The sequence below is a fragment of the Anolis carolinensis genome, unplaced genomic scaffold (assembly GCF_035594765.1).
Source record: "Anolis carolinensis isolate JA03-04 unplaced genomic scaffold, rAnoCar3.1.pri scaffold_7, whole genome shotgun sequence".
In the NCBI taxonomy this organism is placed as follows: Eukaryota; Metazoa; Chordata; class Lepidosauria; order Squamata; family Dactyloidae; genus Anolis; species Anolis carolinensis.
Window position 1 is genome coordinate 24,160,029 of NW_026943818.1, and position 24,989 is coordinate 24,185,017.

The window sequence follows — 24,989 nt, forward strand, 5'->3', positions numbered from 1 at the left end:
TCCACAGAAAACCATATTTAATAATCTAGAGCTGATGTGGTCTATTCAATGCAATTTTCTGGATCAGAATTTGTTTGTTTGTTTATTTATTTCCCTCATTTCTATCCCACCCTTCTCACTCGAAGGGCCTCAGGGCGGCTCACAATCTGGCAAAAATTCAGTGCCAATATACAATACAAGAAGATAAAACATAAGCAATTAAAACAATTGAATAATTTAACAAAATACAATAAATACATTTAAAAACATCTCTCTCTATATATAAAAGGCTTTTGGCATCACGGCGACTCACAAAACAACAAAACCCCAAACCCCCCAAACTCAAAAATTGCCAACACAATCAATCATCCCCGCCTCAAGTAAGATACAACACAATTACACTAAAAACACAATCACAACAACAACAACCACAACAAGCGACCAGGTACTCTTCACCCAGCTGTTTTCAACTTCAACTCTCACCATTCCTAACATCTTAAGCTTCTGAGAGAAAAAACAAAAGGGACTCAGGCTGTTACGAATGCTGGGAGTTGAAGTCCAAACCACCTGCAGCAAAGGCCCAAGTTGGCCCACGCCTGTATCCCAGGGCACAGACAGACTGCATTTAGACCTCATCCATACTACTGTCCCTAGAAAATACAGATTATCTGATTTCAACTCCATTATGTGGCAGTCTACACTCAAACCCCTGCCACACAACAATATTACCCAGAATACCAAGGCACATCTGCCAATATCTCCTTTAAACTGGATTATCTACCTTGGCATTCTAAATAATATTCCTCTATGACATCGCATTCACTCTACACTGCCATCTAATCCAGTTCAGTCTACATTTTATACAACGATGTACAACTGACCTCATATAATCCAATTCTAACCACCTAATATAACATTATCAATATAATATAGAAGACTTACTATGGTATAATAATAGAAAACAATATGATCTCTAAAACCAGGAGACGAAATAAAGACCAACACTCGGAAAGCAGGGAAATTGGGAATTCTACAAACGAAACAATCAGGGCCAGCTAACACTTCCCAACAAAACATTCCTCCAGACAGTAAACAAACACCCTTTCAACCTGCAAGGCCATTAAAAACTAATCAAGGTGGCTAATTCCACCATTCAAACCTCCCACACCAACACTATTAATTCCTATTCAAACTGACCAACCAAGGATTCCGCAAGGTAAAAACTGACCAGGCTTACAACCATCAAGGCTATTCAATACTTTTCAACCAGGCCAACCAACATTTCCCCTACATACAAAACCCGCAAACTTTGAAACCACAACACTACTCTGTCCCATTCAACCTCGCCTAGCAACAATACCTTATGTGCAAACCGACCAGGCTTTTAACCTACAAACCTATTCAATACCATTAAATCTGGCCAAACAAGAATTCCCCTACTAAGGAAGTACCCACACTTCAAAGCGCCTCTTTGATTGATGCTACGACTCCAACCACCCCACAAAACGGCCAGACTTTCACGCTGCAAGGCTATTCACTCCTATTCCACCTGGCCAACAAATAATTCCCATAAACCACAGCAACGCGTGGCCGGGCAAAGCTAGTACAGTATAAAATCCTTGAACCATTCATCCGCAAAACCTTGTACATAGACCTTAATCCAGACCGAGTCGAAGCCAACAGAATTCACTCATCAAACACTTGCCCACAAAGCCAGAACTCCAAATAACCCTAGGAATAGGCCTAAAACAAAGTCACCAAGAAAAAAATGTTTTTGGTTGGGCTGTGTTATTATCCCTAGTAGTAACAGTAAGGCTGCGGACCATATTTTAGTTCTTCCAGATCACTGGTGGTCCAGAGACCACAGGCTGGGAACCACTGATATAAGGAGATAGACATCTCTTAAGACCGAGATGTAATAATTTTGCCTTTTATTTATCTCTCTCCACTCTAGAGTATATCTGGATGTCCAGGCAAGACGGGAAGAAGTTTCTGAATGGTTCCATGTTGAGGTGACACGTCATCAGACTTCAAGCATCGCATTATCCCCAATAACCCACACAAACTGGAGGTGGCACTCGGCCAATTTGGCTTGTCCAAGATCTCTATCATCTCATGAACGGGCTGTACTATAGAACAACAGCTTTTGAAAACAAAAAAAAATGTATATACATATATAATCCATTTTCTTCATTTTATTATTTTTCTTGATGTTTTTCCCCCTCCTTTGAATTCTATTTTAATCACATTTTTGGTAGTATTTTGACATAGGCTTAGTCACGTAGATCACGTAGATCGGCTACTTTTATGTATTTTAGGAAAAACCTAACCATAATATAACTGTTTATATATTAAGGATTTCTTTGCTTTGCTTTTTAATCTCCCCACCCCTTTCCTTTCTTTTTCTTTTTTGTCGCGTAAAAGAAGCTGAAAATGGTGACATTATTTTTTTTTTCAGTGGACTGGTACCAATTTTGAAGCTGGGGGCTGTTGGGGGGGCATTTTTTCAGGTGGAATTTAGCACACACTGAACCTAGAAGTAGAGCAAGCAAGACAAGTGAATGGAAATATTCTATTTTATGCTGGATGGGGAATAGCAGGCTGGCTCAGTAGCAGAATCTCTAGCAGTTCTTTCTATTAGTTAACCTAATTATATCTATTTTCGGCAATAAGGCGAGGACCACGAAGTTTCTTGGGGTCCTTTTTTTCTATAAGTGCATTTTCTGTTGTTTGAAAAAAAAAATAGAGGCGATAAGGATTTTTTGAAACGGTGACTTCTCAAACAGGAATAAATACTGTAAATACAATTCCATTAACTTACATATAAACTATTAAAAAGAGAGAGAGATGCATAATATTTTTGTGACGAGAGTCAGACTAAGGCAGTTTCTGTACCGAACTCGAGACGAAGAGCCCACGATCAACCAGGATCTCCTCCATTCGGGTCCTTGGATCTTGTTCGTCTTGTCGGCAAAGTTTTCGATGGGATTGTGCCGTCAGGTTTTTAAACTTTTTGAGATCAACTGCTGGAGCTGGTCCGTGGCAGTTAGATTGACCCTGTTTCGCTTGCTCCGTAGGTGTGTCAAACCTTATAACTGTACTAGCGCCATACCAGCATCTGAACTAGACCTCTGTGCACGCCTTTCTTAACCGTCTAGTTACGTTTTTCAGTTCTTTCCAGGACACTGCTTTTCCCAAGACTGAAAAAGCGAGCGTTTTAATATTTTTTTAAAAAGGTATTTAACGTTTCAAGCACACTTTTCTTAAAGACGTTCCATTCCCATCACCTGACTGTCCATCCATTTCAGCGCTTGCCCCGCTCTTTGTCCCGCAGGGTTTGGAGACGGGGAAAGCCGTATAAAACTCGCATCCTCTCACCTTGTTTCCATCTCTTTCCTATATTAACCAATTAGGGGGAAGCAAAGGTTTCTTTTTTTTAATAAAAAAATGATTCTGAATACCTCAGTGCTACAAGTTTGTCACCCTCGACGCAAGAGAAGTTTAATTTATTATAGAGGAAAACAGATTTGAAAAATAATAATAATAATAATGTATAAAAAAACATCATTGCACTGTGACTTGGTAGGGAAAAACTGACAATTTCCAATTTGCACATGTTTAATGTTTGGCTGTTATGTATATGGTCCTCTGCTGGGGAGGAGACTTATGAAGGATATTTTTTAATTTAATTTTTTTAATATGGGTCAAATAGGCCGGCAACAGCAACTCGAAGTACAACACAGTAGGTGATATTACAAGCATAACTATAATAGTGTGGATATATTCTTTTTTTTAAACATTAATATTGACAAGTTTTATTAATATTTTTTTAAATTGTTACGTTTATAAATTTGGTACTCTAGGTACAGCCAGAATAAGACACTGAATGCGACATTTGTTAAGAGAAAAAAAAAGGCTGCTGCACTCCTATTTTTGTAAAAATTTTACTAACAGGTAGGCTAATGTAGATGTTCCATAGACAAGTTAGAGCAAGGCATCTTTGAACACTCACCAAGGCACCCAAATGCTAACCGTAAGGAGGAGGGGGGGATCCACATTTATTTTCACTTGATTTTGTTTTTTTAAGATCCATAACAATAAGGTTGTGGGGGAGAGTAGGGTGTTGTATAATGTTTAAAGGTTTTTATTTTTTTCTTAAAAACCAACCAGGTTTAAAATAAGCCAGAATGCTGGAGGCTTTTTAAAAAAATTATCAAGACTTGATAATTTTTTAGTATACTAAAAAAATAGAAAAATGATTATAGTAATTAATAACTTAACTAATAAGTAAATAAAAGTAACTGACCAGATACCAAATTCCCTGAGAGTCAAGTGTTTTTTTTTTTACAAAAACAGAACAAAAGTGCAGGGACTATACTATATATGTATACATATATAGTTTACACACACCGGTATATATACCGTGTTTCCCCGAAAATAAGACAGTGTCTTATATTATTTTTTACTCCCAAAAATGCTCTAGGTCTTATTTTCAGGGGATGTCTTATTTTTCCATGAAGAAGAATTCACATTTATTGTTGAACAAAAAAATGAACATTTATTCTATACTGTACAGTACTTGCCATCACAAACCAACATAACTAAACCAGACAAACTGTGACTCCTGTCAAGAATTTCTTGTTACTACCATTATTTCGATATATAACTGATATGTACATTTGCTAATCCTGCATGCTATGGTGTTTTGTTTGGCGGGCGCCGGGCATGCTTCCAAACAAAAGCTTTCCTAGGTCTTACTTTCGGGGGAGGCCTTATATTTAGCAATTCAGCAAAACCTCTACTAGGTCTTATTTTTTGGGGATGTCTTATTTTCGGGGAAACAGGGTATGTATCGCAGTGTAGATGACTGGGTTGCTGTGAGTTTTCTGGGCTGCGTGGCCATGTTCCAGAAGCATTCTCTCCTGGCGTTTTGCCCACATCTATGGCAGGCATCCTCAATTGTTGTGAGGTCTGTTGGAAACTAGGCAAGTGGAGTTTATATACAGTAGAGTCTCACTTATCCAACATAAATGGGCCAGCAGAATGTTGGATAAGCGAATATGTTGGATAATAAGGAGAGATTAGGAAAAAGCCTATTAAACATCAAAATAGGTTATGATTTTACAAATTAAGCACCAAAACATCATGTTATACAACAAATTTGACAGAAAAAGTAGTTCAATGTGCAGTAATGCTATGTAGTAATTACTGTATTTACGAATTTAGCACCAAAATATCACGATATATTGAAAACATTGGCTACAAAAATGCGTTGGATAATCCAGAATGTTGGATAAGCGAGTGTTGGATAAGTGAGACTCTACTGTACCTGTAAATGATGTCCAGGGTGGGAGAAAGACCTCTTGTTTGTTGGAGGCAAGTGTGAATGTTGCAATGGGCCACCCTGATTAGTATTGAATGGCCTCGCAGCTGTAACGCCTGGCTGCTTCCTGGAGGCAAGTGTGAATGTTGCAATGGGCCATAACAATAACCATAATAAGTTTATTTTTATACCCCGCCAACCATCTCCCCAAAGAGACTCAGGGCGGCTTACAAGCGGGACCAGGCCCAAAACATACAACAAAATTCAGCAACTGAAAACACAGTTTGAAACATTATGACATATAACAATCTAAACAAAAACAATTAAAAATAACAAAATATACAAGCAGCGTTAAAACTTTATCAAATCAAACTCGGTAACTGGAGCGATCCAGGGGGGCAGTGACGGCACCTATTAGGACATGGGGGCGGGGCCTGGGGAGGGGAGGAGCCTCTTCCCAAGTGCCGGAGACAGGGCTGAGCACCTGAGGCGCCTGTTAGGACACACAGGGGGTGGAGCTAGAGGAGTGGGCTTGGCTTCTTCCCAAGAGCCCGAGACAGGGCTGAGCATCTATACCTCTCCTGAGGCACTTGTTGGGACACAGAGGGCGGAGCCAGGGAACGAGGCAGGGCCTCCTTCCAAGAGCCTGAGACAGGGCTGAGCCTCTATACCTCTGCTGAGAGGCCTTTTAGGACTAAAGGGCAGGGCTGGGGTGGGGGCGGGGCCTCTTCCCAAGAGCCCGAGACAGGGCTGAGCCTCTACACCTCTGCTGAGAGGCCTTTTAGGACTAAAGGGCAGGGCTGGGGGCGGGGCCTCTTCCCAAGAGCCCGAGACAGGGCTGAGCCTCTACACCTCTGCTGAGAGGCCTTTTAGGACTAAAGGGTGGGGCTAGGGGTATAGAGGCGCTTGTTAGAACAGGGGGGCAGGGTATAGAGGTTCAGCCCTGTCAGGCTCCGCCCCCCTCTAGCCCCGCCCCCTGTGTCCTGGCAGGCGCCGCAGGACGGGGATAGAAGCTCAGCCCTGCCTCAGAGCTCGTAACTCCACCCATCCCAGTCCTGGCAGCCCATTTGTGGCCCCGCTCACCTCCCCTCGCAGCCCTGCATCTTGGACTAGGGGAGAGGCTCAGCCACACCCACCCCTCTAAGCCACGCCCCCTTTCCAGGGGGCACTGAGTCATATTTTTTCTGGAAAGGGGGAGGTAGTACAAGTAAGTTTGGGAACCACTGGTCTAAAGAGTAGCATTGAATGGCCTTGCAGCTTCAACCAGAGCAGCCAGCCATAACAACATATTATTTGAGAACACAGAAATGCTGGACCACTGAATGGCCTTGCTTGATTAGCATTGGATGGCTTCATCAAGGTAGCCAATTGCAACATTCACACTTGCCTCATTTCCAACCTCTGAGATGTGGGTGAAATGTCAGGAGAGAATGCTTCTGGACCATAGCCAGACAGCCTGGAAAACTCAGAGCAACCCAGTAATTCTAGCCATGAAAGCCTTCGGCAACACAATGTAGACGACGGCAAGGACTCCTCCTCCTCCTCCTCCTCCTCCTCCTCCTTCCGGGGTGCTCTTGGGTCAGTGAGGGGCTGCCCCCCAAAAGCCCCGCGGGGAAGGGTTCTGCAGAGCCCCGTTTTGTGCCCCAAAGGGGAGCTTTTTGTGCCTCGACCCTATGCTCCTCGCATTCCTCCGCATTCAGCCCCTCTCACCTCATAGAAGATTCTTTGTTGATCATTGTTGTCTATTAAATAATGTATAAAAATGACTATCTTGTAAGAGTGCTGTCCTGATGCTAGTGTAGTCGTGACAACCCCGACCCCCTCCCTCTTTTCTTCTTTCTTCCTCTTCTAGTACATATTGGTAGTTGTATTGTAATTAAGGTTAAATACATAGACGTAGTGACACAGATTTAGGACCAGTAAGGATAGAACTTTCTCTTATTTAAAGGCAAAAAGAAACGGTCATAATTGTGTTCTTTTAATTTAATTTTGTTTTTCTTGTTTGTTTCTTTGTTGTTGTTGTTGTTTTCCACTGATCTCATGTGGTTTCAACTAACCAAAGGTCTCACAACGTTTGTTAAAAAGGAGAAGGAAACAAGAAATGCTGGCAAAACTAACTCCCGGCGGCATTTTGTCGATTTCCCCCACCCTTTGGCTTGGAGAAAGAGGGTGTGCCATACTACCTTAAATGCTAATGCTAGATATGCAAAACTGGATTTTTTTAATTTATTTTTTAAAATAATAATAATAAAAAAGAGGGAGGCATGGTATAATAAAAGGATTTTACTAAGAGAAAAACATATTTTTTTACAAAAGGATGCTCAGAAGAAAAAAAAACGGATAGCGTGTGTGAATATGTTTTAGATGTTTCTATACCTTTTGAAAAGCCCCGGGGGCTCATCCATAGCACAACTTGTGTGGAGCCTGGTTATGTTTTTGAAGCGGCTTCCTAGGCTAAGATTAATTTTAGTTCCCACGTTCATCTGTTTTAAAAAAGATTTGGGCTTTGGGTTTTTAATTTTACGAAAGTACAAAAGAGCAAAAGCCTCAGCTGCCGCTTTATTTTAGTCAAGGACGGCAGGCACAAATCTCTCTCTCAGTTTCCTTCCAAACAAACATTGCCTTGGAGTTCGGAGACAGCAAAACCTTGCATTCGGTGCAAACAGGGATTGAAAAGCACCTCCATGGAGAGCACGCATTGGGCAATGCTATTTTTTGTGCCTCAAAATCCATTCTTCATTCATTCCTAGAGTCTAGGGACCCATTCAGATTTCGGAAAGACAGTGCTATGGATCCACAGGAACCATCATGGAATCCTGGGATTTGCAGTTGAGGGAGGAGCATTGAGACTAGCACTTCCCTCCTCAAACTCTAGGATCCCATAAGATGGAATCATGGCAGTTAGGATGGAATCACAGCTCTATATTTCTGTCGTGCAAATGGGCTCCAAGGGAAAATAGTGATGGAATCACAGGATTGTTGTGTGTTTTCCAGGCTGTATGGCCATTTTCCAGAAATATTCTCTCCTGACGTTTCGCCCACATCATTGTAACATCAAGTCCTTGGTGGTATTACTTCCTCATTCCTTTCTGCACACTGCTGGATGTTTTCATGGTGTCGTAAATTAGTTAAATTAACCTCCCCTAAATTTCCTACTCAACAGATGCAACTGTCATTCGGGTTGCTTAGGTGAACAACAAGCTAGGTTATTTAATGGTCGCGTGCTCAATCCGACCCGGTCTGGCTTCGAACTCGGTCAATAGAGATTTATTGCATCTGGCTACTAACATAGGTGAATCGATAGAGAGATGGAGAAAGAGAGAAATGTATTGGTGGATGTGTGGATGGATGGGTAGATAGATAGATATCTGTGAGTTTTCCGGGCTGTATGGCCATGTTCCAGAAGTATTCTTTCCTGACGTTTCACCCACATCTATGGCAGGCTACCAGTATTAAAAAACTCTAAAATCAAAACAGTGGATGGGAACCAACACTCTGAGGGCAGAGCACAGCTAATGACTAACAAAGGATGCCCCCAGGCAAGAGACAAAAAACCTTTCCAATGCTAATTAGGGTAATTAACTGAAACATTAATGCTGGCTTCCCAGTGACAAAGGACTCTTGCCACACCCTGGACTCTACACAGATATATATTCTTTCCTTTCCTTACTTAGTTTATCCACACCTCACAACCTCTGAGGATGCCTGCCATAGATGTGGGCGAAACGTCAGGAGAGAATACTTCTGGAACATGGCCACACAGCCCGAAAGACATACAACAACCCGGTGATCCCAGCCATGAAAGCCTTCGACAAGACAGTGATGGAATCTCTGCCTATTTCCATAAGGTTAGGATAGAATTGATAACAACACTACGCAAAATCCAGACACAGAATTGTCTTTTCTTGCTGTTGGTTTGAACAATGTTCCGTAAGTATTATCTCCTGACGTTTCACCCACATCTATGGCAGGCATCCTCAGAGGTTGTGAAGTATGAGGATGCCTGCCATAGATCTGGGCAAAACGTCAGGAGAGAATGCTTCTGGAACATGGCCATACAGCCCGGAAAACATACAACAGCCCTGTGATCCCAGTCATGAAAGCCTTCGACAACACAGTGATGGAATCTCTGCCTATTTCCGTAAGGTTAGGATAGAATTGATAACAACACTACGCAAAATCCAGACACAGAATTGTCTTTTGGTTTGAACATTTTTTTTTGTCCTCAGGATGCTAGTTTTTATTTTCTCCTACCCAATACGAGGAATAAAACAAGCCACGCCATCCTATCCTCAGTTGGAATGAACTTGATTAAAATGAAGAGCAAACTGTCCCTTTTTTTTTTATTCTCTCGTTCTGCGTAACGTTCCTTTTAATTTGAATTTCGTAGCTTTGGACTTTAAGGTAGCATGGCTCTTTTGCTGTAACCCCCCCCCCCCTTTGTACAGCAGTATATACACAAGCTAATGAATGTGACACATCTTGCTAGGCTAGTTAACTCATTGGGTAACTGTTGGTAAATAATAATGACCTGAAAGGTGTATAGATTTTTTATTTCTCCTCCTCCTCTTCTCCTCCTCCTCATCCTCCTCCACCAGCTATGAATCCCTGTATGGCTCTTTCAATCTTGAGTATGAATGAGGGCTAGGGACGCCAGCCACCCAAACCATCCTGTTCCATTTGCCATCCAATTCAATGCAAACACACAACAAGACTAAAGCAATATAGTTTTACTACATTTCTTTTTTCTCAAAGGCCAGCCATGGTTATGTAATAATATATATATTGCATATGAAATTGTTTACAAAAAAAAAAACACTAACTACTTATTTTTTATTCTTGGGTGTATTTGTTTGGAAAGCTTTTCTTATTGTTTTGAGGTTGTTGGGTTGTTGTTGTTTTGTTTTCCTGAAAAGCAAAATGGTTGGGAAAAAAAAGCAAACCGAAGCTGGTCTAACTATGTTTCGAGTGACAGGGGGCCTTAGACACACCAGCAGATTCACAAAAGATCTGCGTCGATACACTGTAGAGTTTCATAAAGTGTGCAGAATCCAATTCCAACCCATTCCTTGCGGCGTGCAAGCACTGCGTGAGATTCTGCCAGCTAAGCAATACTTTAATACTGTAATTTTTAAAAATTACCAAAAAATAAAAAATAAAGGAGTTCAAAATTGAAGCTATTTGTTCACCAGTTACCAAACAATCAGAATGTATTGTCTTGAAAACAAACAGGAGTCACCCGTGCTATATAACCTGTGTTCTGTACATAACGCCAACGCCGCCATGCGTGGGACGTGAGTGTCATTTTGAATCCTAGTGATAAGCAAATAATCTCACTGTATATGTTGTACGCGTTTTGAATTCCATCAGTAAATTCAATACAAAGTCTTGGCATTTTTTCAGGTGGTTCTCAATGTACTTAATCAACAAAGACACAGTGGCCAGGCCTAGCCCTTTCCTTTTATATTTTAGTATGAACTGATGCGAACTTTGGTAGTGACTTTTTATATACATATATAAATATATATATATACATACATATATATATATATACGTGTATCTATATATATCAAGCATCTTTCAGGTCTCTGTGTATGGCTTTCCAAAGCCCTGTTGTAAAATACTACATGGATGGGGGTCTCTCACATCACAGATGTGGAAAGTATAATTTTATATTTGTATTTTCAAATAAATAAGTTTGTGAAAGGTTTCCATCCTCTACTGTGGTCCAGAAAATCAATGTGTTTGTCTCAGAAAAAAATAATAAAAATAAAAAAATCTGTTTTGAAGAGTGTTGTGTGACGTGTAGTTTGCATCCATCGCTTGCCACCTAACTGCTAATGTCTATTTTTCCACTTCTCTTGTCTGCATTCATCTCCAAAAGGTGTCCATATGCTCTGGTTAGTCAATCATCATTTCTTAATTACTCTGTTCCAGCAGACAAGGTGTTTGACGTTTTCCCACATCTGCCGAGACGGAGACGTAAACCGGCCTGCCATGAAGATTCTTTCTTCTGACAAGTCCCTGTTCCATTTTTCTAATTATTCAACTCTCCTGAGCCCCAGAACTTGAAGGAGGAAAGTTCAGGAAAGGTTTCCAAAGCTCAAAAGGACACTTCTGTGGCTCAGTTGTGTTAAAAAAAGAAATGAAACCAAACAGCCTCCATTGAAAAGGGTCCTAGAAGGCTGCTATAGTTGCTATGCAAACTCCAAAGGGAACATCCACAGATCACAGTTACTATACACAAGAGGGATTGGGAGGCGGGTAAGTTACTCTAATGCAGGGGTCCCCAAACTAAGGCCTGGGGGCCGGATGCGGCCCTCTAAGGTAATTTACCTGGCACCCGCCCTCATTTATAATTAATATTTTTATATCAGTTTTAAAAATATAATATATTGTATATACATACAATATTAATAAGAATATTATCATTTTATACAATATAATACTAACAATGACACGATATAATAATATTATGTTATATATCTATATATATAAAAGAGTGATGGAATCAGGGCAGCGGACAAAACAACAAAACTACAGACTACCCAACCTCGAAATTTGACAACACAACCCATCATCCACGGCTCTAGGTTGATACAACAAAAAGAAACGAAAAATAAAGTCCTAATTAGAGGGAAAGGAATAATTGTTTTTATCCAATTGCTGCTAGTTAAGAGGGCTAAGCTCCGCCCACTTGGTCTCCTAGCAACCTACTCAGCCCAGGGGACAGGCACAGTTAGGCCTCAGGCCTCTTCCACACTGCCTATAAGATACAGATTATCTGATTTTAACTGGATTATATGGCAGTGTAGACTCAAGGCCCCTCCACACAGCTATATTACCCATTTAGAATCTTATATTATCTGCTTTGAACTGGATTATCTTGTGTCCACACTGCCAGTTATTCACTTCAGTGTGCATTTTATACAGCTGTGTAGAAGGGACAGTTCTAGGCAGATAATATAAGATTACAAATATACAGTAGAGTCTCACTAATACAACATAAACAGTGTCCTCTATCCTCACCACTTTCACAGTACACAAACAACCAAATGCATACTAAACATAAAGACAACCATACAACAGACATTCAATACCACCATTACCTCAACAAGTTCTCACCAACACCACCAGAAAACGCCACAGCAACGTGTGGCCGGGCACAGCTAGTTGCATATAATATTACAGTATAGTGGTATAGTTCAATATAGTATAATGCTAATATTGTGCTATGCTAATAATATAATACACTGTATGTACATACAGCTGCTCTGAGTTCCCTTCAGGGTGAGAAGGGAATATAAATGTAGTAAATAAATGTAGTAAATGAATAAATAAATAATTTTGGACTTAAGCTCGCCCAAAGTCTGAAATGACTTGAAGACATACAACAACAATCCTAATTAACCTGACTCTCTCATTGGCCAGAAGCAGGCCCACACTTCCTATTGAAATCCTGATAGGTTTATGTTGGTTAAAATTATTTTCATTTTTAAATATTGTATTGTTCTTTCATTGTTACTGTTGTTTTCCACTACAAATAAGACATGTGCAGTGTGCATAGGCATTTGTTCATTTTTTTCCCCAAATGATAATTCGGCCCCTCAACAGTCTGAAGGATTGTGGACCGGCCCTCGGCTTAAGAAGTTTGAGGACCCCTGCTCTAATGCATTTCTCACCCCAATATAATTGCACACTAGCATGGGCACCCGGCACTGCCCAGGTTATTTGGAAAAGTCATTTTTTTACTTGTACAAAATGCATAAGGTTATGGATTAACTACAACTCACATCATGCCAAGTTAACCCCAGAAAACTCTATCAGTACTTAAAGTTTGTTATGTTGGGCAAGTTTGCTCTGGATGCATCATCGGTGGGGTTCAATGGCTTCAAACTACAGGAAAGGAGATTCCACCTGAACATTAGGAAGAACTTCCTAATGGAAGTGGAACTCTCTGCCCCGGAGTGTGGTGGAGGCTATTAAGCAGAGGCTGGATGGCCATCTGTCAGGGGTGCTTTGAACGCGATTTCCTGCTACTTGGCAGGGGGTTGGACTGGATGGCCCATGGGGTCTCTTCCAACTCTTCTATGATTCTATGGTTCAGTGTGCTCTCCGGCTGTAGGGTCCGGCTGTTAGTCATGGGGCTTCTGCGTGCCAAATTTTGGTCCAGGTCCATTATCGGTGGAGGTCATAGTTTCCCTGGTTGTGGGTGAACTACAACTCCCAGAAAGGAAGGTAACTCCCCCCCCCCCCCCACAAACCCCTCTAGTAATCAAATTTCAGCATATCGTGTGTATGTGCCAAGTTAGGTCCAGATCCATTGGTGTTTGGGTTCACAATGCTCTCTGGATGTAGGTGAACTACAACTCTCCCCAAATCAAGGTGAATTTTCCCCAAAGACCTCTAGTATTTTTTGTTCTGTGTGCCTTCAAGTAATTTCTAACCAATAAAGGTAAAGGTTTTTCCTGACGTTAAGTCCAGTCGTAACCCACTGGGGGCTGGTGCTCATCTCCATTTCTAAGCCGAAGAGCCGGCGTTGTCCACAGAAACCTCCAAGGTCATGTGGCCATTGGCATGACTGCATGGAGCGCCGTTATCTTCCCGCTGAAGCAGTATCTATTGGTCTACTCACATTTGCATGTTTTCGAACTGCTAGGTTGGCAGGAGCTGGAGCTAACAGCGGGCACTCATTCCACTCCCAGGATTTGAACCTGGAACCAATATGAACACAATATTCATCCCACCTTCGATTAGAACCAGATTCTACTCCTGCCTCAACCCACACAAATAGCTAAGGGGAAAACAAATTGAAATGTGATATCTTACCTTAAGCACCACATGACCTGCATGCTGCATTCAACATGAGGTATGGTCAGGCTTCCAGCAGGTGGGATCTCTTGTGCATTTTACAGGAAATCTGAGATCACCTGCAAAAAAAGATATTACACTTGTTAAGACTTAGGATGCATCTACAATGATGTTCGGAACAAAAATGCAAGTTCACCCATCCATTTACACAAAACATTTTCATAGCCCAACAACCTAATCCAGAATAAAAGGATGTTGTGCCTGTTGCAACTATTAGACAGCTGGGAGACAGAAAAGCTTGCCAAAACCAAACAAATCACACAAGGAGGATAGGAACTGGCACATCTTGGGGTACCCTCAACCCAGGGGCACACTTTCTCCAAGCCTGCTGTTGGCCAACTGGCAAGGTCCTCAGGATCTCCAAGAGAGGCCTCTTGAACCCATCATATGGATTTCTGTTTCAGTAGGAAAACAGGCACACGTTCCTGTCGATGTGTTGTCAAAGGCTTTCATGGCCAGAATCACAGGGTTGTGGTGTGTGTTCCAGGCTGTATGGCCATGTTCCAGAAGTATTCTCTCCTGATGTTTTGCCCACATCTATGGCAGTGCCATGGTTTGTTTTGTTTTTTTATCATGTCAGAAGCAACTTGAGAACATAGTGCAAGTCGCTTTTGGTGTGAGAGAATTGACCATCTACAGCAGTGGTTCCCAAACTTATTTGGCCTGCCGCCCCCTTTCCAAAAATAATATGACTCAGCGCCCCCTGGAAAGGGGGCGTGGCTTAGAGGGGTGGGCGTGGCTCCTGCTCAAGAGGGCGGGGCTGAGCCTCTCCCCTAGTCCAAGATGCAGGGCTGGGAGGGGAGGGGGGGCGGGGCTACAAATGGGCGGCCAGGACTGGGATGGGCGGAGTTACGAGCTCTGAGGCAGGGCTGAGCTTCTATCCCTGTCCTGCGGCACCTGCCAGGACAGAGGAGGCGGGGCTAGAGGAGGGGGCGGGGCCTCTTCCCAAGTGCCTGATGGGGCTGAACCTCTATACCCCTCCCCCCTGTTCTAAGAAGCACCTCAGGGGAGGTATACAGAGGCTCAGCCCTGTCTCGGGCTCTTGGGAAGAGGCCCCGCCCTCACCCTTCGCCCCGCCCTTTAGTCCTAAAAGGCCTCTCAGGAGAAGTATAGAGGCTCAGCCCTGTCTCAGGCTCTTGGAAGGAGGCCCCGCCTTCTTCCCTAGCTCCACCCTTGGTCCCAACAAGCACCTCAGGAGAGGTATAGATTCTCAGCCCTGTCTCAGGCTCTTGGAAGGAGGCCCTGCCCTCACCCCTAGCCCCGCCCTTTAGTCCTAAAAGGCCTCTCAGGAGAAGTATAGAGGCTCAGCCCTGTCTCAGGCTCTTGGAAGGAGGCCCCGCCTTCTTCCCTAGCTCCACCCTTTGTCCCAACAAGCACCTCAGGAGAGGTATAGATTCTCAGCCCTGTCTCAGGCTCTTGGAAGGAGGCCCTGCCCTCACCCCTAGCCCCGCCCTTTAGTCCTAAAAGGTCTCTCAGGAGAGGTATAGAGGCTCAGCCCTGTCTCAGGCTCTTGGAAGGAGGCCCCTCCTCCTTCCCTAGCTCCGCCCTCTGTGTCCCAACAAGAGCCTCAGGAGAGGTATAGTCTCAGCCCTGTCTCAGGCTCTTGGGAAGAAGCCACGCCCACTCCTCTAGCTCCGCCCCCTGTGTGTCCTAACAGGTGCCTCAGGTGCTCAGCCCTGTCTCCGGCACTTGGGAAAAGGCCCCGCCCCTCCTCTTGCCCCGTTCCCGTCCTAATAGGTGCCATCACCGCCCCCCTGGATTGCTCCAATGCCCTTCGGGGGGTGGCAGCACCCACTTTTGGAATCACTGGTCTATAGAGATGTTGCTCAGGGGACACCCGGATGTGTTGCCTCCTGCTGGGAGATTTCTCTCACGCCTTCGCAAGCTAGAGCTGACAGACGGGAGCTCACCTCATCTCGCGGATTCAAACTGGCGACCTTCAGGTTGGCAGTTCAGCTGGCACAAGGTTTTAACCTATTGCGTCACCGTGGCTCATAGTGCTATGGTGTGTGCAGCTGAATAGGGCTGTATGTACACAAACACATTCAAGTTGTGAAACTGCAACTGCTGTTCAATGCAAGGGCTGTGCCACACAGTCACCGCATTGATTTATGTTCCACAACCCTAGCCTGGAAGTCTCCTAGGTCCCAGTTAGATCAAGACAGTGAACTGTATAGGGCAAGGAGAAGGAAAGAGGAGAGGGGAACCTTGCCAGGGGGGTCTCCATGATGGAAAGAGAGACCTCGGCAGTGAGGTGGCTTCACAAGGAGATGGACTTCTACAGTTGAAGGTCAGCACCCTGCTGGCTGCGGGATGGCCTAGTCTCTGGAAAGCAGTCAAGCCATCAAAGCCTTAATGGGACTGATGATTAGTGAGGTGCCATGGGAAAAATTAGATTAGAAAAACAAATGAAAATCATTTAAGAAGCAGGGCTCATTCGCCAGTGGAAGGCTGCTGCGGTATCCAGGCAGGCAGCAATTTGACTTCCATCCAGGAGGAGAAGGAGAGCGGGTCTGGAATACATTAGTGTGGTGGGAGGCCGGGAATAGCAGCCACTTAACCCTGTCATTCAGCAAACATTAGTGAATTATGAGTGTGGTGCATGTTGGGTTATGCATTTGCAGAATGCCCAACGGCCTCCTATATCTCAACTAAAAATATGCTCATGAGCCTTTGGTGTCAACAAATAGAGCGGGTTTTCATTATTATAACAGAATCCCTCAAAAGAAAGTCATAATAATCAAAAAAAGATCTCCGCTCACCACTCAGCTTCTCAAAAATCAAATCAGAAGCCAAAGCCAGGGTAGTAAAAGAAGCCAAAATTTCTTTTCCCTGTCGGATTACTACCTTTGATAAAGAAAACAGGTTCTAGAAATGCAATTTACAAGCTTTTCCTGATCCCTTAAATATTTCTGGTGGAATGCAATGGGTTTAAAATGTACTATAAGCAGCTCTGGCTGCATAAGCTGAGCCACACCTGAGAGAGGTGAGATATATTTAATAGGGGAGGTGGTTTGGGGCCAATAGATTTGGAGAAGATTTCCTTGCAACAGAACAAAGGCAAGATTTTAAATTATTCCGAGGGTGCCCAGTACAGAACCTGAATAACCACTGCATATTTTTCAAGGTCTGAGGATTATTTTTTTTATCGTGTCAGAAGCAACTTGAGAACATACTGCAAGTTGCTTCTAGTGTAAGAGAATTTACAGTCGACAAAGACATTACCCAGGGGATGCCCGGATGTGTTACCATCCTGCTGGGAGCTAGAGCTCACCCTGTCTTCAAACCGGCAACCCTTCAGGTCAGCAGTTCAGCTGGCACAAGGATTTAACCCATTGTGCTACCACGGCTTCTAAGATCTAAGTCAGGGGTCCCCAAACTAAGGCCCAGGGGCCGAATGCGGCCCCCCAAGATAATTTACCTGGCCCCTGCCCTCAGTTTTATAATATAATATTTTATATCAGTTTTACTAATATCATATATTGTATATACATATAATATTGATAATAATATTATAATCTAATACAATATCATACTTATAATAATACCATATAATAATATTAATTATATATTATATGTTACATATAATATTACTAATAATATTACAGTATAGTGGTATAGTTCAATATAGTAATATATGATGCTAATATTGTGCAATGCTAATAATATAATATATTGTATGTACAGTAGAGTCTCACTTATCCAACATAAACGGGCCGGCAGAATGTTGGATAAGCGAATCTGTTGGATAATAAAGAGGCATTAAGGAAAAGCCTGTTAAACATCAAATTAGGTTATGATATTACAAATTAAGCACCAAAACATCATGTTATACAACAAATTTTACAGAAAAAGTAGTTCAATAGGCAGTAATGCTACGTAGTAATTACTGTATTTACGAATTTTGCACCAAAATATCACGATGTATTGAAAACATTGACTACAAAAATGCGTTGGATAATCCAGAATGTTGGATAAGCGAGTGTTGGATAAGTGAGACTCTACTGTATATCTAATTTGTAAGCCGCTCTGAGTCCCCTTCGGGGTGAGAAGGGCGGAAAATAAATGTAGTAAACAAATGTAGTAAATAAATAAATACATACATACATTTTAGGCTTAGGCTCACCCTAATTCTGAAATGACTTGAAGGCACACAACAACAACAATCCTAATTAACCTGACTGTCTCATTGGCCAGAAGCAGGCCCATACTTCCCATTGAAATCCTGATAAATTTATGTTGGTTGAAATTGTTTTTATTTTTAAATATTGTATTGTTCTTTTGTTGTTGTTGTTTTTGCACGACAAATAAGACGTGCAGTGTGCCTAGGAATTTGTTTTTGTTTTTTTCTCAAATGATCATTCGGCCCCTCGACCGTCTGACCGGCCCTCTGCTCAAAAAGTTTGAGGACCCCTGATCTAAGTAATAAAAGACAAGGACCATAAATTGAGTGGTAGCAACAGTTTGGGAAGTTTCCAAGCATCCTTCAAATATAAACCCACGTAGAGAAAGTACAACAAACAGCAAATCAGACTCTCGATAGGCTGCACCCTGTGCACTAAGCCAACTAAGAAGATATGTTCCTTATCACTTCCACTGCACCAAAATAACACGGCACCTTTCTCTCTCCCACATATAGATGCAAGGTGCAACAATAGCTCTCTAGCAGGTAGATGTAAGGTTACACCATGCCCAGAATGCAGGTGAATAGACTGAGACTGCTGGTCAGGAAAACTAACCTGAGATTGTTTTGGATAGGCTTGATCTCCGTCTGAAAGATCCTGTTCATAGCTTGGGAGCGCTCTTGGAAAGCCAGGCTATTATGGTGACCAGGAACACTTGTGCCCATCTATGTGGGACCACCTTTTTTTCTTTTTAAATTATTTTATTAATTATTTGACACAGACAATCCAATATACAATAAGAAAATATACATTCAAAAACAATGGAACGTGTCCAGATCCATACTCAAATGGCAACCTGTACCGAATAAGTATAACATACTCTACCATCCCTCATCTCCAACACATTTTCAAAGCAAAACCACCAGCCACTTCTCCCCCCTCCACATCATATGCAGAAATCCTAATGTTATTATTATTATTTTTTTTAGAAAAAGAAACTCCTTGCAAGGCAGGGAATACATCCCCATGATCAAGAGAACCTCAAAACATGTCCAAACACATCATGTTTACATATCACATTGTTAAAAAGTAACCCCATAAGAAAACAGGCAACAAAACATTCTCTTGTGCTTTGAGCCCCCTGACTATTCCACACACACCAGTACAGATAACTATAAAAACTGAGTTCCAGAAGTATTCTCTCCTGACGTTTCGCCCACATCTATGGCAGGCATCCTCAGAGGCTGTGTGACATCCATGCCACACAGCCTCTGAGGATGCCTGCCATAGATGTGGGCGAAACGTCAGGAGAGAATACTGCTGGAACATGGCCACACAGCCCGAAAGACATACAACCCTGTGAACCGGCCATGAAAGCCTTCGACAACACATATAAAAACTGAATTTGAATACATAGAAAGATGTTCAAAATAAATGCTTCTCCAACACAATTCCAACATATTTAACCTTTTCAGGAATCGCCCATCTCCAATTTTGTGCCATTCCAGCCCGTCCAAACAGCACTGCGAATTTCTTTTTCTTTAATTTTTTTTTCTTTTCCCCCCTTCCCTTATATAATAATAATAATAATAATAATAATAATAATAACTTTATTTTTATACCCCGCCCCATCTCCCCGGAGGGACTCGGAGCGGCTTACATGGGGCCATGCCTGACATAAAAATACAATAACAGCGATAAAACAGTAAAAACAATTTTACACATCCCTTCCCTTCTTTTACAACCACACATAATGCCTTTGCTGGACACAAACTTAACGTTCACATCTCAGAGTTCTGCCATTATACATGTACTATAGTAAAAAAAGTCGCATCAAAAAGTTCCAAAGTTCTTCATCATGACCTTTTTTTAAGAAGTTAAACAGAGTGATGAAAATTAAATTTTATAATCCTGAAGGGCATCTAGAAGCTGCAATTAGTGAAAATTCCATCAGCCAGCATGATATCAGTTATGCATTTTAGAGACCATATAAACTGGTCCTGCAATAACTACATTGGCTTCCAGTTTGCTTCTGAGCTCAAGTCAAGTTGTTAGCATTGACCAAAAAGCTCTAAAAGTCTTGGGGCCTCCTCTTATAGGGGCCTGCTGCCAAAAATCAGAGATCGTCCTTCAGAATTATAACACTAGCCCCTCTACCGCACTTAAAGGAAGCAGGCTGGATAATGGATCCAGGATAGTTGTAGAAGAAGAACTGGGAATGGATGATGGACTCTGGAGTAAGGCTTGGGCCCTGCCTGAGCTGCGTCCCCCACCCTCTGCAGCCAAACAGAAATGCCTCATTTCTGCCCAGTTATAGGACCAGCTCTGAGCCAAGGACAGCCCAATGTCAAGCAGCTCTCCAAAGATACAAGCCTGATTTTTCAAAGAACACAAAATTCCTTCCAGAGGCCTTTCTGGTGACCAGCAGAACCTCTGTCTTGTCCGCTTTTAATCTAAGCTCACTCACCCTTATCCCGGCCATTGCCAATGTTCAATGGCATTAACAGCTTGCTTGGTATCAGATGGAAAAGTCATAAATCTACAAGTTGACAGCATATTGGTTGCATTTATGAATGCTTTCTTACAGCCACTTCTTGTAAATAACTAAATATTAAAGAAGACAGAATGCAAGGCAAGATCTGTGGGACATTAGATGGCCAATGGCCAAGATGTTTAACTCCTAACTACAATACAATGGCACCGAGGTCTAGCCCCCTTCAGGGGAGATAAAGCAGGGTATAAATATCTATCTAATCTACATCTAATCTAATCTAAATTCTAATCTAAATCTAATCTAAATCCATAATAAAAGCAAAAACCCGTATGTGTGTATGTGGCACGGATGTCTGCTCATACAGACAGCCTCTGGCCTCCATAAACAGGCTATAGTTCTCAGGGTTAAAAATCTAGCAGGTCACTCTTTTCCACTGACATTACAGTTACAGCGAGCGCCATGAACATGCAGCCCAGCCCCTGCTAATGTCCTTCCCAAGCACTACAGCCCACCACACAAGGAATGCTTTCGTTTGGGGACCATTTCATCCTAGATTTTGCTTTTTCTGCCACCACAGGCAGGCATCCCAGGGTTCTCTATTGCTGTGGAATTTGCATGGCCCCGCCCACTGCCCTTTCCTTTACAATCTCTCTGCATAACAAACAGAGCAGAACTGAGCTGCAACTAAACTTACTGGAGTTTAGGCATTGACTCCACATGGAGTTTAGGAATTGACTCCACATGGTGGAAGTTGTAGTTCACCCTGCATCAAGTCAGAGCATTGTCACTCCTACTGGGGAATATAGAGGAGTTGTAGTTCACCTACACCCAGAACACTATCAACCCAAATAATGATGGCTCTCGGCCAAACTTGCCATGCAGACCCAATATGCCCAGATTTGACTACTGGTGGGTTTGGAGGGGAACTGGTCTGGAAGTCGAGGAGTAGTAGGTACTGGGATTTATAGTTCACCTCCAATGAATGAGCATCACACTTGGCACACAGAGCCCCCATAACCAATACAACATATTGGACAAGTTTGGGAAAAAGAGAGTTATAGTTCACCTGCAACCAGATAAACACTGACCCCCACCGACAATGCACTAGGACCACACTTCACACAGACAAGCCTCATTAAAGAACATACTGCAAGTATACCCAGCCAATGACAAATCTAGACCAAACTAGGCACACAGACTGAATATTACCTGCTGTTGATACTGATAGATATTTCGGGGCAATTGCCCCGGGAATCTGGAAATTGCAGTAGTTCACCCTCATCCAGAGAGTACTGCACCACACCTGGTACACACGCCCAAAATGGCCAACTTATAATACTGGCAGGGTTTCGGTAGGATTCAGCCACGATTCTGGGAAGTGCAGTTCACCCACTCCAAACAGAATACATAACATTAAAAGACAATATCATTCTCAAATGACCCGGGCATCGCCGGGTCCCCAAGCTAGTATATAATAAACCATAAATAAATAAATAATCCCAGCGAGATGATCTGGGCTGATATAGTGGTGAATATGAATGAAAACCAGCATCTCATGTGCCTGACCCAATTCATCAATGAAGCTGAACCAAATCAAACCTACACCAAGTAGCAAAGGGCACTTCTTCTAAAGACAGAGCTGGAAGATTGGCATGTCAAGTCTAAAAGTATATTGCTCAACTTTAATAGGTTTCTTTGGTGCAAAGAAAAGCCAGACATCACCCCATCACTGCTATGGGACACTAACAGTCCAACACACTTTTCCGCACCGAGGGAAAGAATTGCAGCTTCTATTTTGCAAGATGTTTCAATTCACAACAGAAAGTAAACATTGGACCCACCAATCAAACCCATTAATGCTTTCATCTGTAAAGTGGGGCACAAACTGAGGCTCCCCCCCCCCCACCACAAAATGACACAACTCCAATGTAGGTGGCCTTATATCCCATATAGCTGACACTGTTGCTGAGTTTGTCGTCCTTCCTCATGTTTCCTAAGTGGAAATGGTACTACGTGTATTAAATATGTCCTGCTCCACTTGATTATTAATCCGCAGCGCACACACCTTTTAAACCCTTCTGCTGTTGAAATGAGATGCCTCCTATCAAGCCCACTTGTAGAAGGTACGTGGCAGTAAAAACTGAAGCCAGCATTTCTTAATTATGAACTAAAGTGTCTCCTTTCATGGATATTTTCAAGGGCCTCCTTATTATTAATAAGAATAATAAAACAGAGTGTTCTTATTAAAGCTCATTCGTTATACTGTGTATTGATTACAGAAAAAAGGAGAGGGAGAGCATGGATTTGAAAAATGCAGACATTACACTTCCCACCTCTACGCAGTCTTAATTTTAGGAGCTGTAACTCAGATTTATTATTCCCTAAAGGATCTTTCGTTTTATTACAAAGGTAGTTTTTACATTCTAGCCTCCCCTTCTTTGCCATTCAAATGCTCATATACAGAAGAGCGGAGGCTTGCCTTGTTTCTTCACGTTGCCAAACCAACCCATGTCTCTTACAGTGGGTTAAGCAAACTTAATTAAGGATCATGGACATTCCCACATTACATGTTTAGCTATTTGTTCCAAAACCAAGCATGCAATCTTTTCAGCAAATGAACATGCAAATCAGATATAGGGGTGACTAAAAACTGGTCTCTTCATATCATAAGGACCTGTCTGGCACAATAAAAGAAGCATTGGTGGCGCTTCATTGCTAGCAATCAGGATTTAGAGGGTGGCGATCCAAAACAAATTACCATATTTTTCGGCGTATAAGACGACTGGGCGTATAAGACAACCCCCAATTTTTCCAGTTAAAAATATACTCGCCATATAAGACTACCCCTCTTCCAGCGCACACCAAATAAAAAGACTATCAGAGCAGTAATGCAAACACGCCTCTTTCACCCGTCTCTGCTGTCAGATCTCGAACATGCGTGCCTGCACCACTTCAGTGCAGTTCTCAGGAGCGAGATCTGAGAAGCAGAGGAGGTATGGTAACAGGATACAAGGGTGGGCCAGACAGGTGGAAAAGGTGTGTTTTGCTGGGCACAGCGCTCCCTCACCTCGTCATCAGGACCGCATAAAGCAGGGGTCCCCAAACTAAGGCCCGGGGGCCGGATGCGGCCCTCCAAGGTCATTTACCTGGCCCCCACCCTCAGTTTTATAATATAATATTTTTATATCAGTTTTAATAATATAATATATTGTATATACATATAATATTGATAATAATCGTGTGTTATACAATATAATACTAATAGTAATACCATATAATAATATTAATTATATGTTATATATTACATATATAATAGTATAGTGGTATAGTTTAATATAGTAATATATAATGCTAATATTGTGTTATACTAATAATATAATATATTGTATGTACATACAGCTGCTCTGAGTCCCCTTCGGGGTGAGAAGGGTGGGATATAAATGCAGTAAATAAATGCAGTAAATAAATAATTAATTTTAGATTTAGGCTCGGCCAAAGTCTGACATGACTTGAAGGCACACAACAACAACAACAACAACAACAACAATCCAAATTAACTTGACTATCTCATTGGCCAGTAGCAGGCCCACACTTTCCATTGAAATCCTAATAGGTTTATGTTGGTTAAAATTGTTTTCATTTTTAAATATTGTATTCTTTCGTTGTTGTTGTTGTTGTTGTTGCACTACAAATAAGACAAGTGCAAAATGCATAGGAATTTGTTTGTATTTTTTTCAAATGATAATTCGGCCCCTCAACAATCTGAAAGATTGTGGACCGGCCCTCCGCTTAAAAAGTTTGGGGACCCCTGGCATAAAGTCACTTTTTTTCCACGAATCCCGGTGCGTGGATGTTTTTTCTACTGTACTTATACAGCGCCGCTCTTGCTGCTTTCCTACGGTTGCCACATGGCGGGGACACGGCCGCGGCAGTTTATGAGCTCCCTCCGCTATATGCGGCGACCACAGATTCTCCAGTCTGGTTAGAAAGTTTCAGCACCCGGCATGACACTTGGCATATAAGACAACTCTGACTTTTGGGAAGATTTTTCTGGCTTAAAAAATGGTCTTACATGCCAGAAAATACAGTATTTTTCAGAGGTTTGCATCACCCAAGACCACTAAAACTCTTGGCTCCAAACCAGAGCTAAGGTCTACTTCCCAACTGACCCTACACATGCCTTCCTGTTTCTCTACAC

At 42.3% G+C, this 24,989-nt stretch overlaps 1 protein-coding gene and 1 long non-coding RNA gene across 25 annotated transcripts in view; one reads left to right on the forward strand and one right to left on the reverse strand.

The window, feature by feature from the left end:
- The window catches only part of msi2 (musashi RNA binding protein 2), a 604,855-nt gene extending 593,764 nt beyond the window's left edge, over positions 1-11,091 (forward strand). For all 23 annotated transcript variants that reach the window (XM_062960125.1, XM_062960128.1, XM_062960124.1 and 20 more), the window contains one exon: positions 1,934-11,091. In XM_062960125.1, the coding sequence (XP_062816195.1) occupies positions 1,934-1,975 (42 nt within the window). In that variant the 3' untranslated portion in view covers positions 1,976-11,091. The remainder of the gene's footprint in view (positions 1-1,933) is intronic.
- LOC134293217 (uncharacterized) overlaps positions 1-24,989 on the reverse strand; it is a 291,557-nt gene that overhangs the window by 94,180 nt on the left and 172,388 nt on the right. For both annotated transcript variants that reach the window (XR_010000237.1, XR_010000236.1), the window contains exon 4: positions 14,132-14,232. This is a non-coding gene — a long non-coding RNA (uncharacterized LOC134293217). The remainder of the gene's footprint in view (positions 1-14,131; positions 14,233-24,989) is intronic.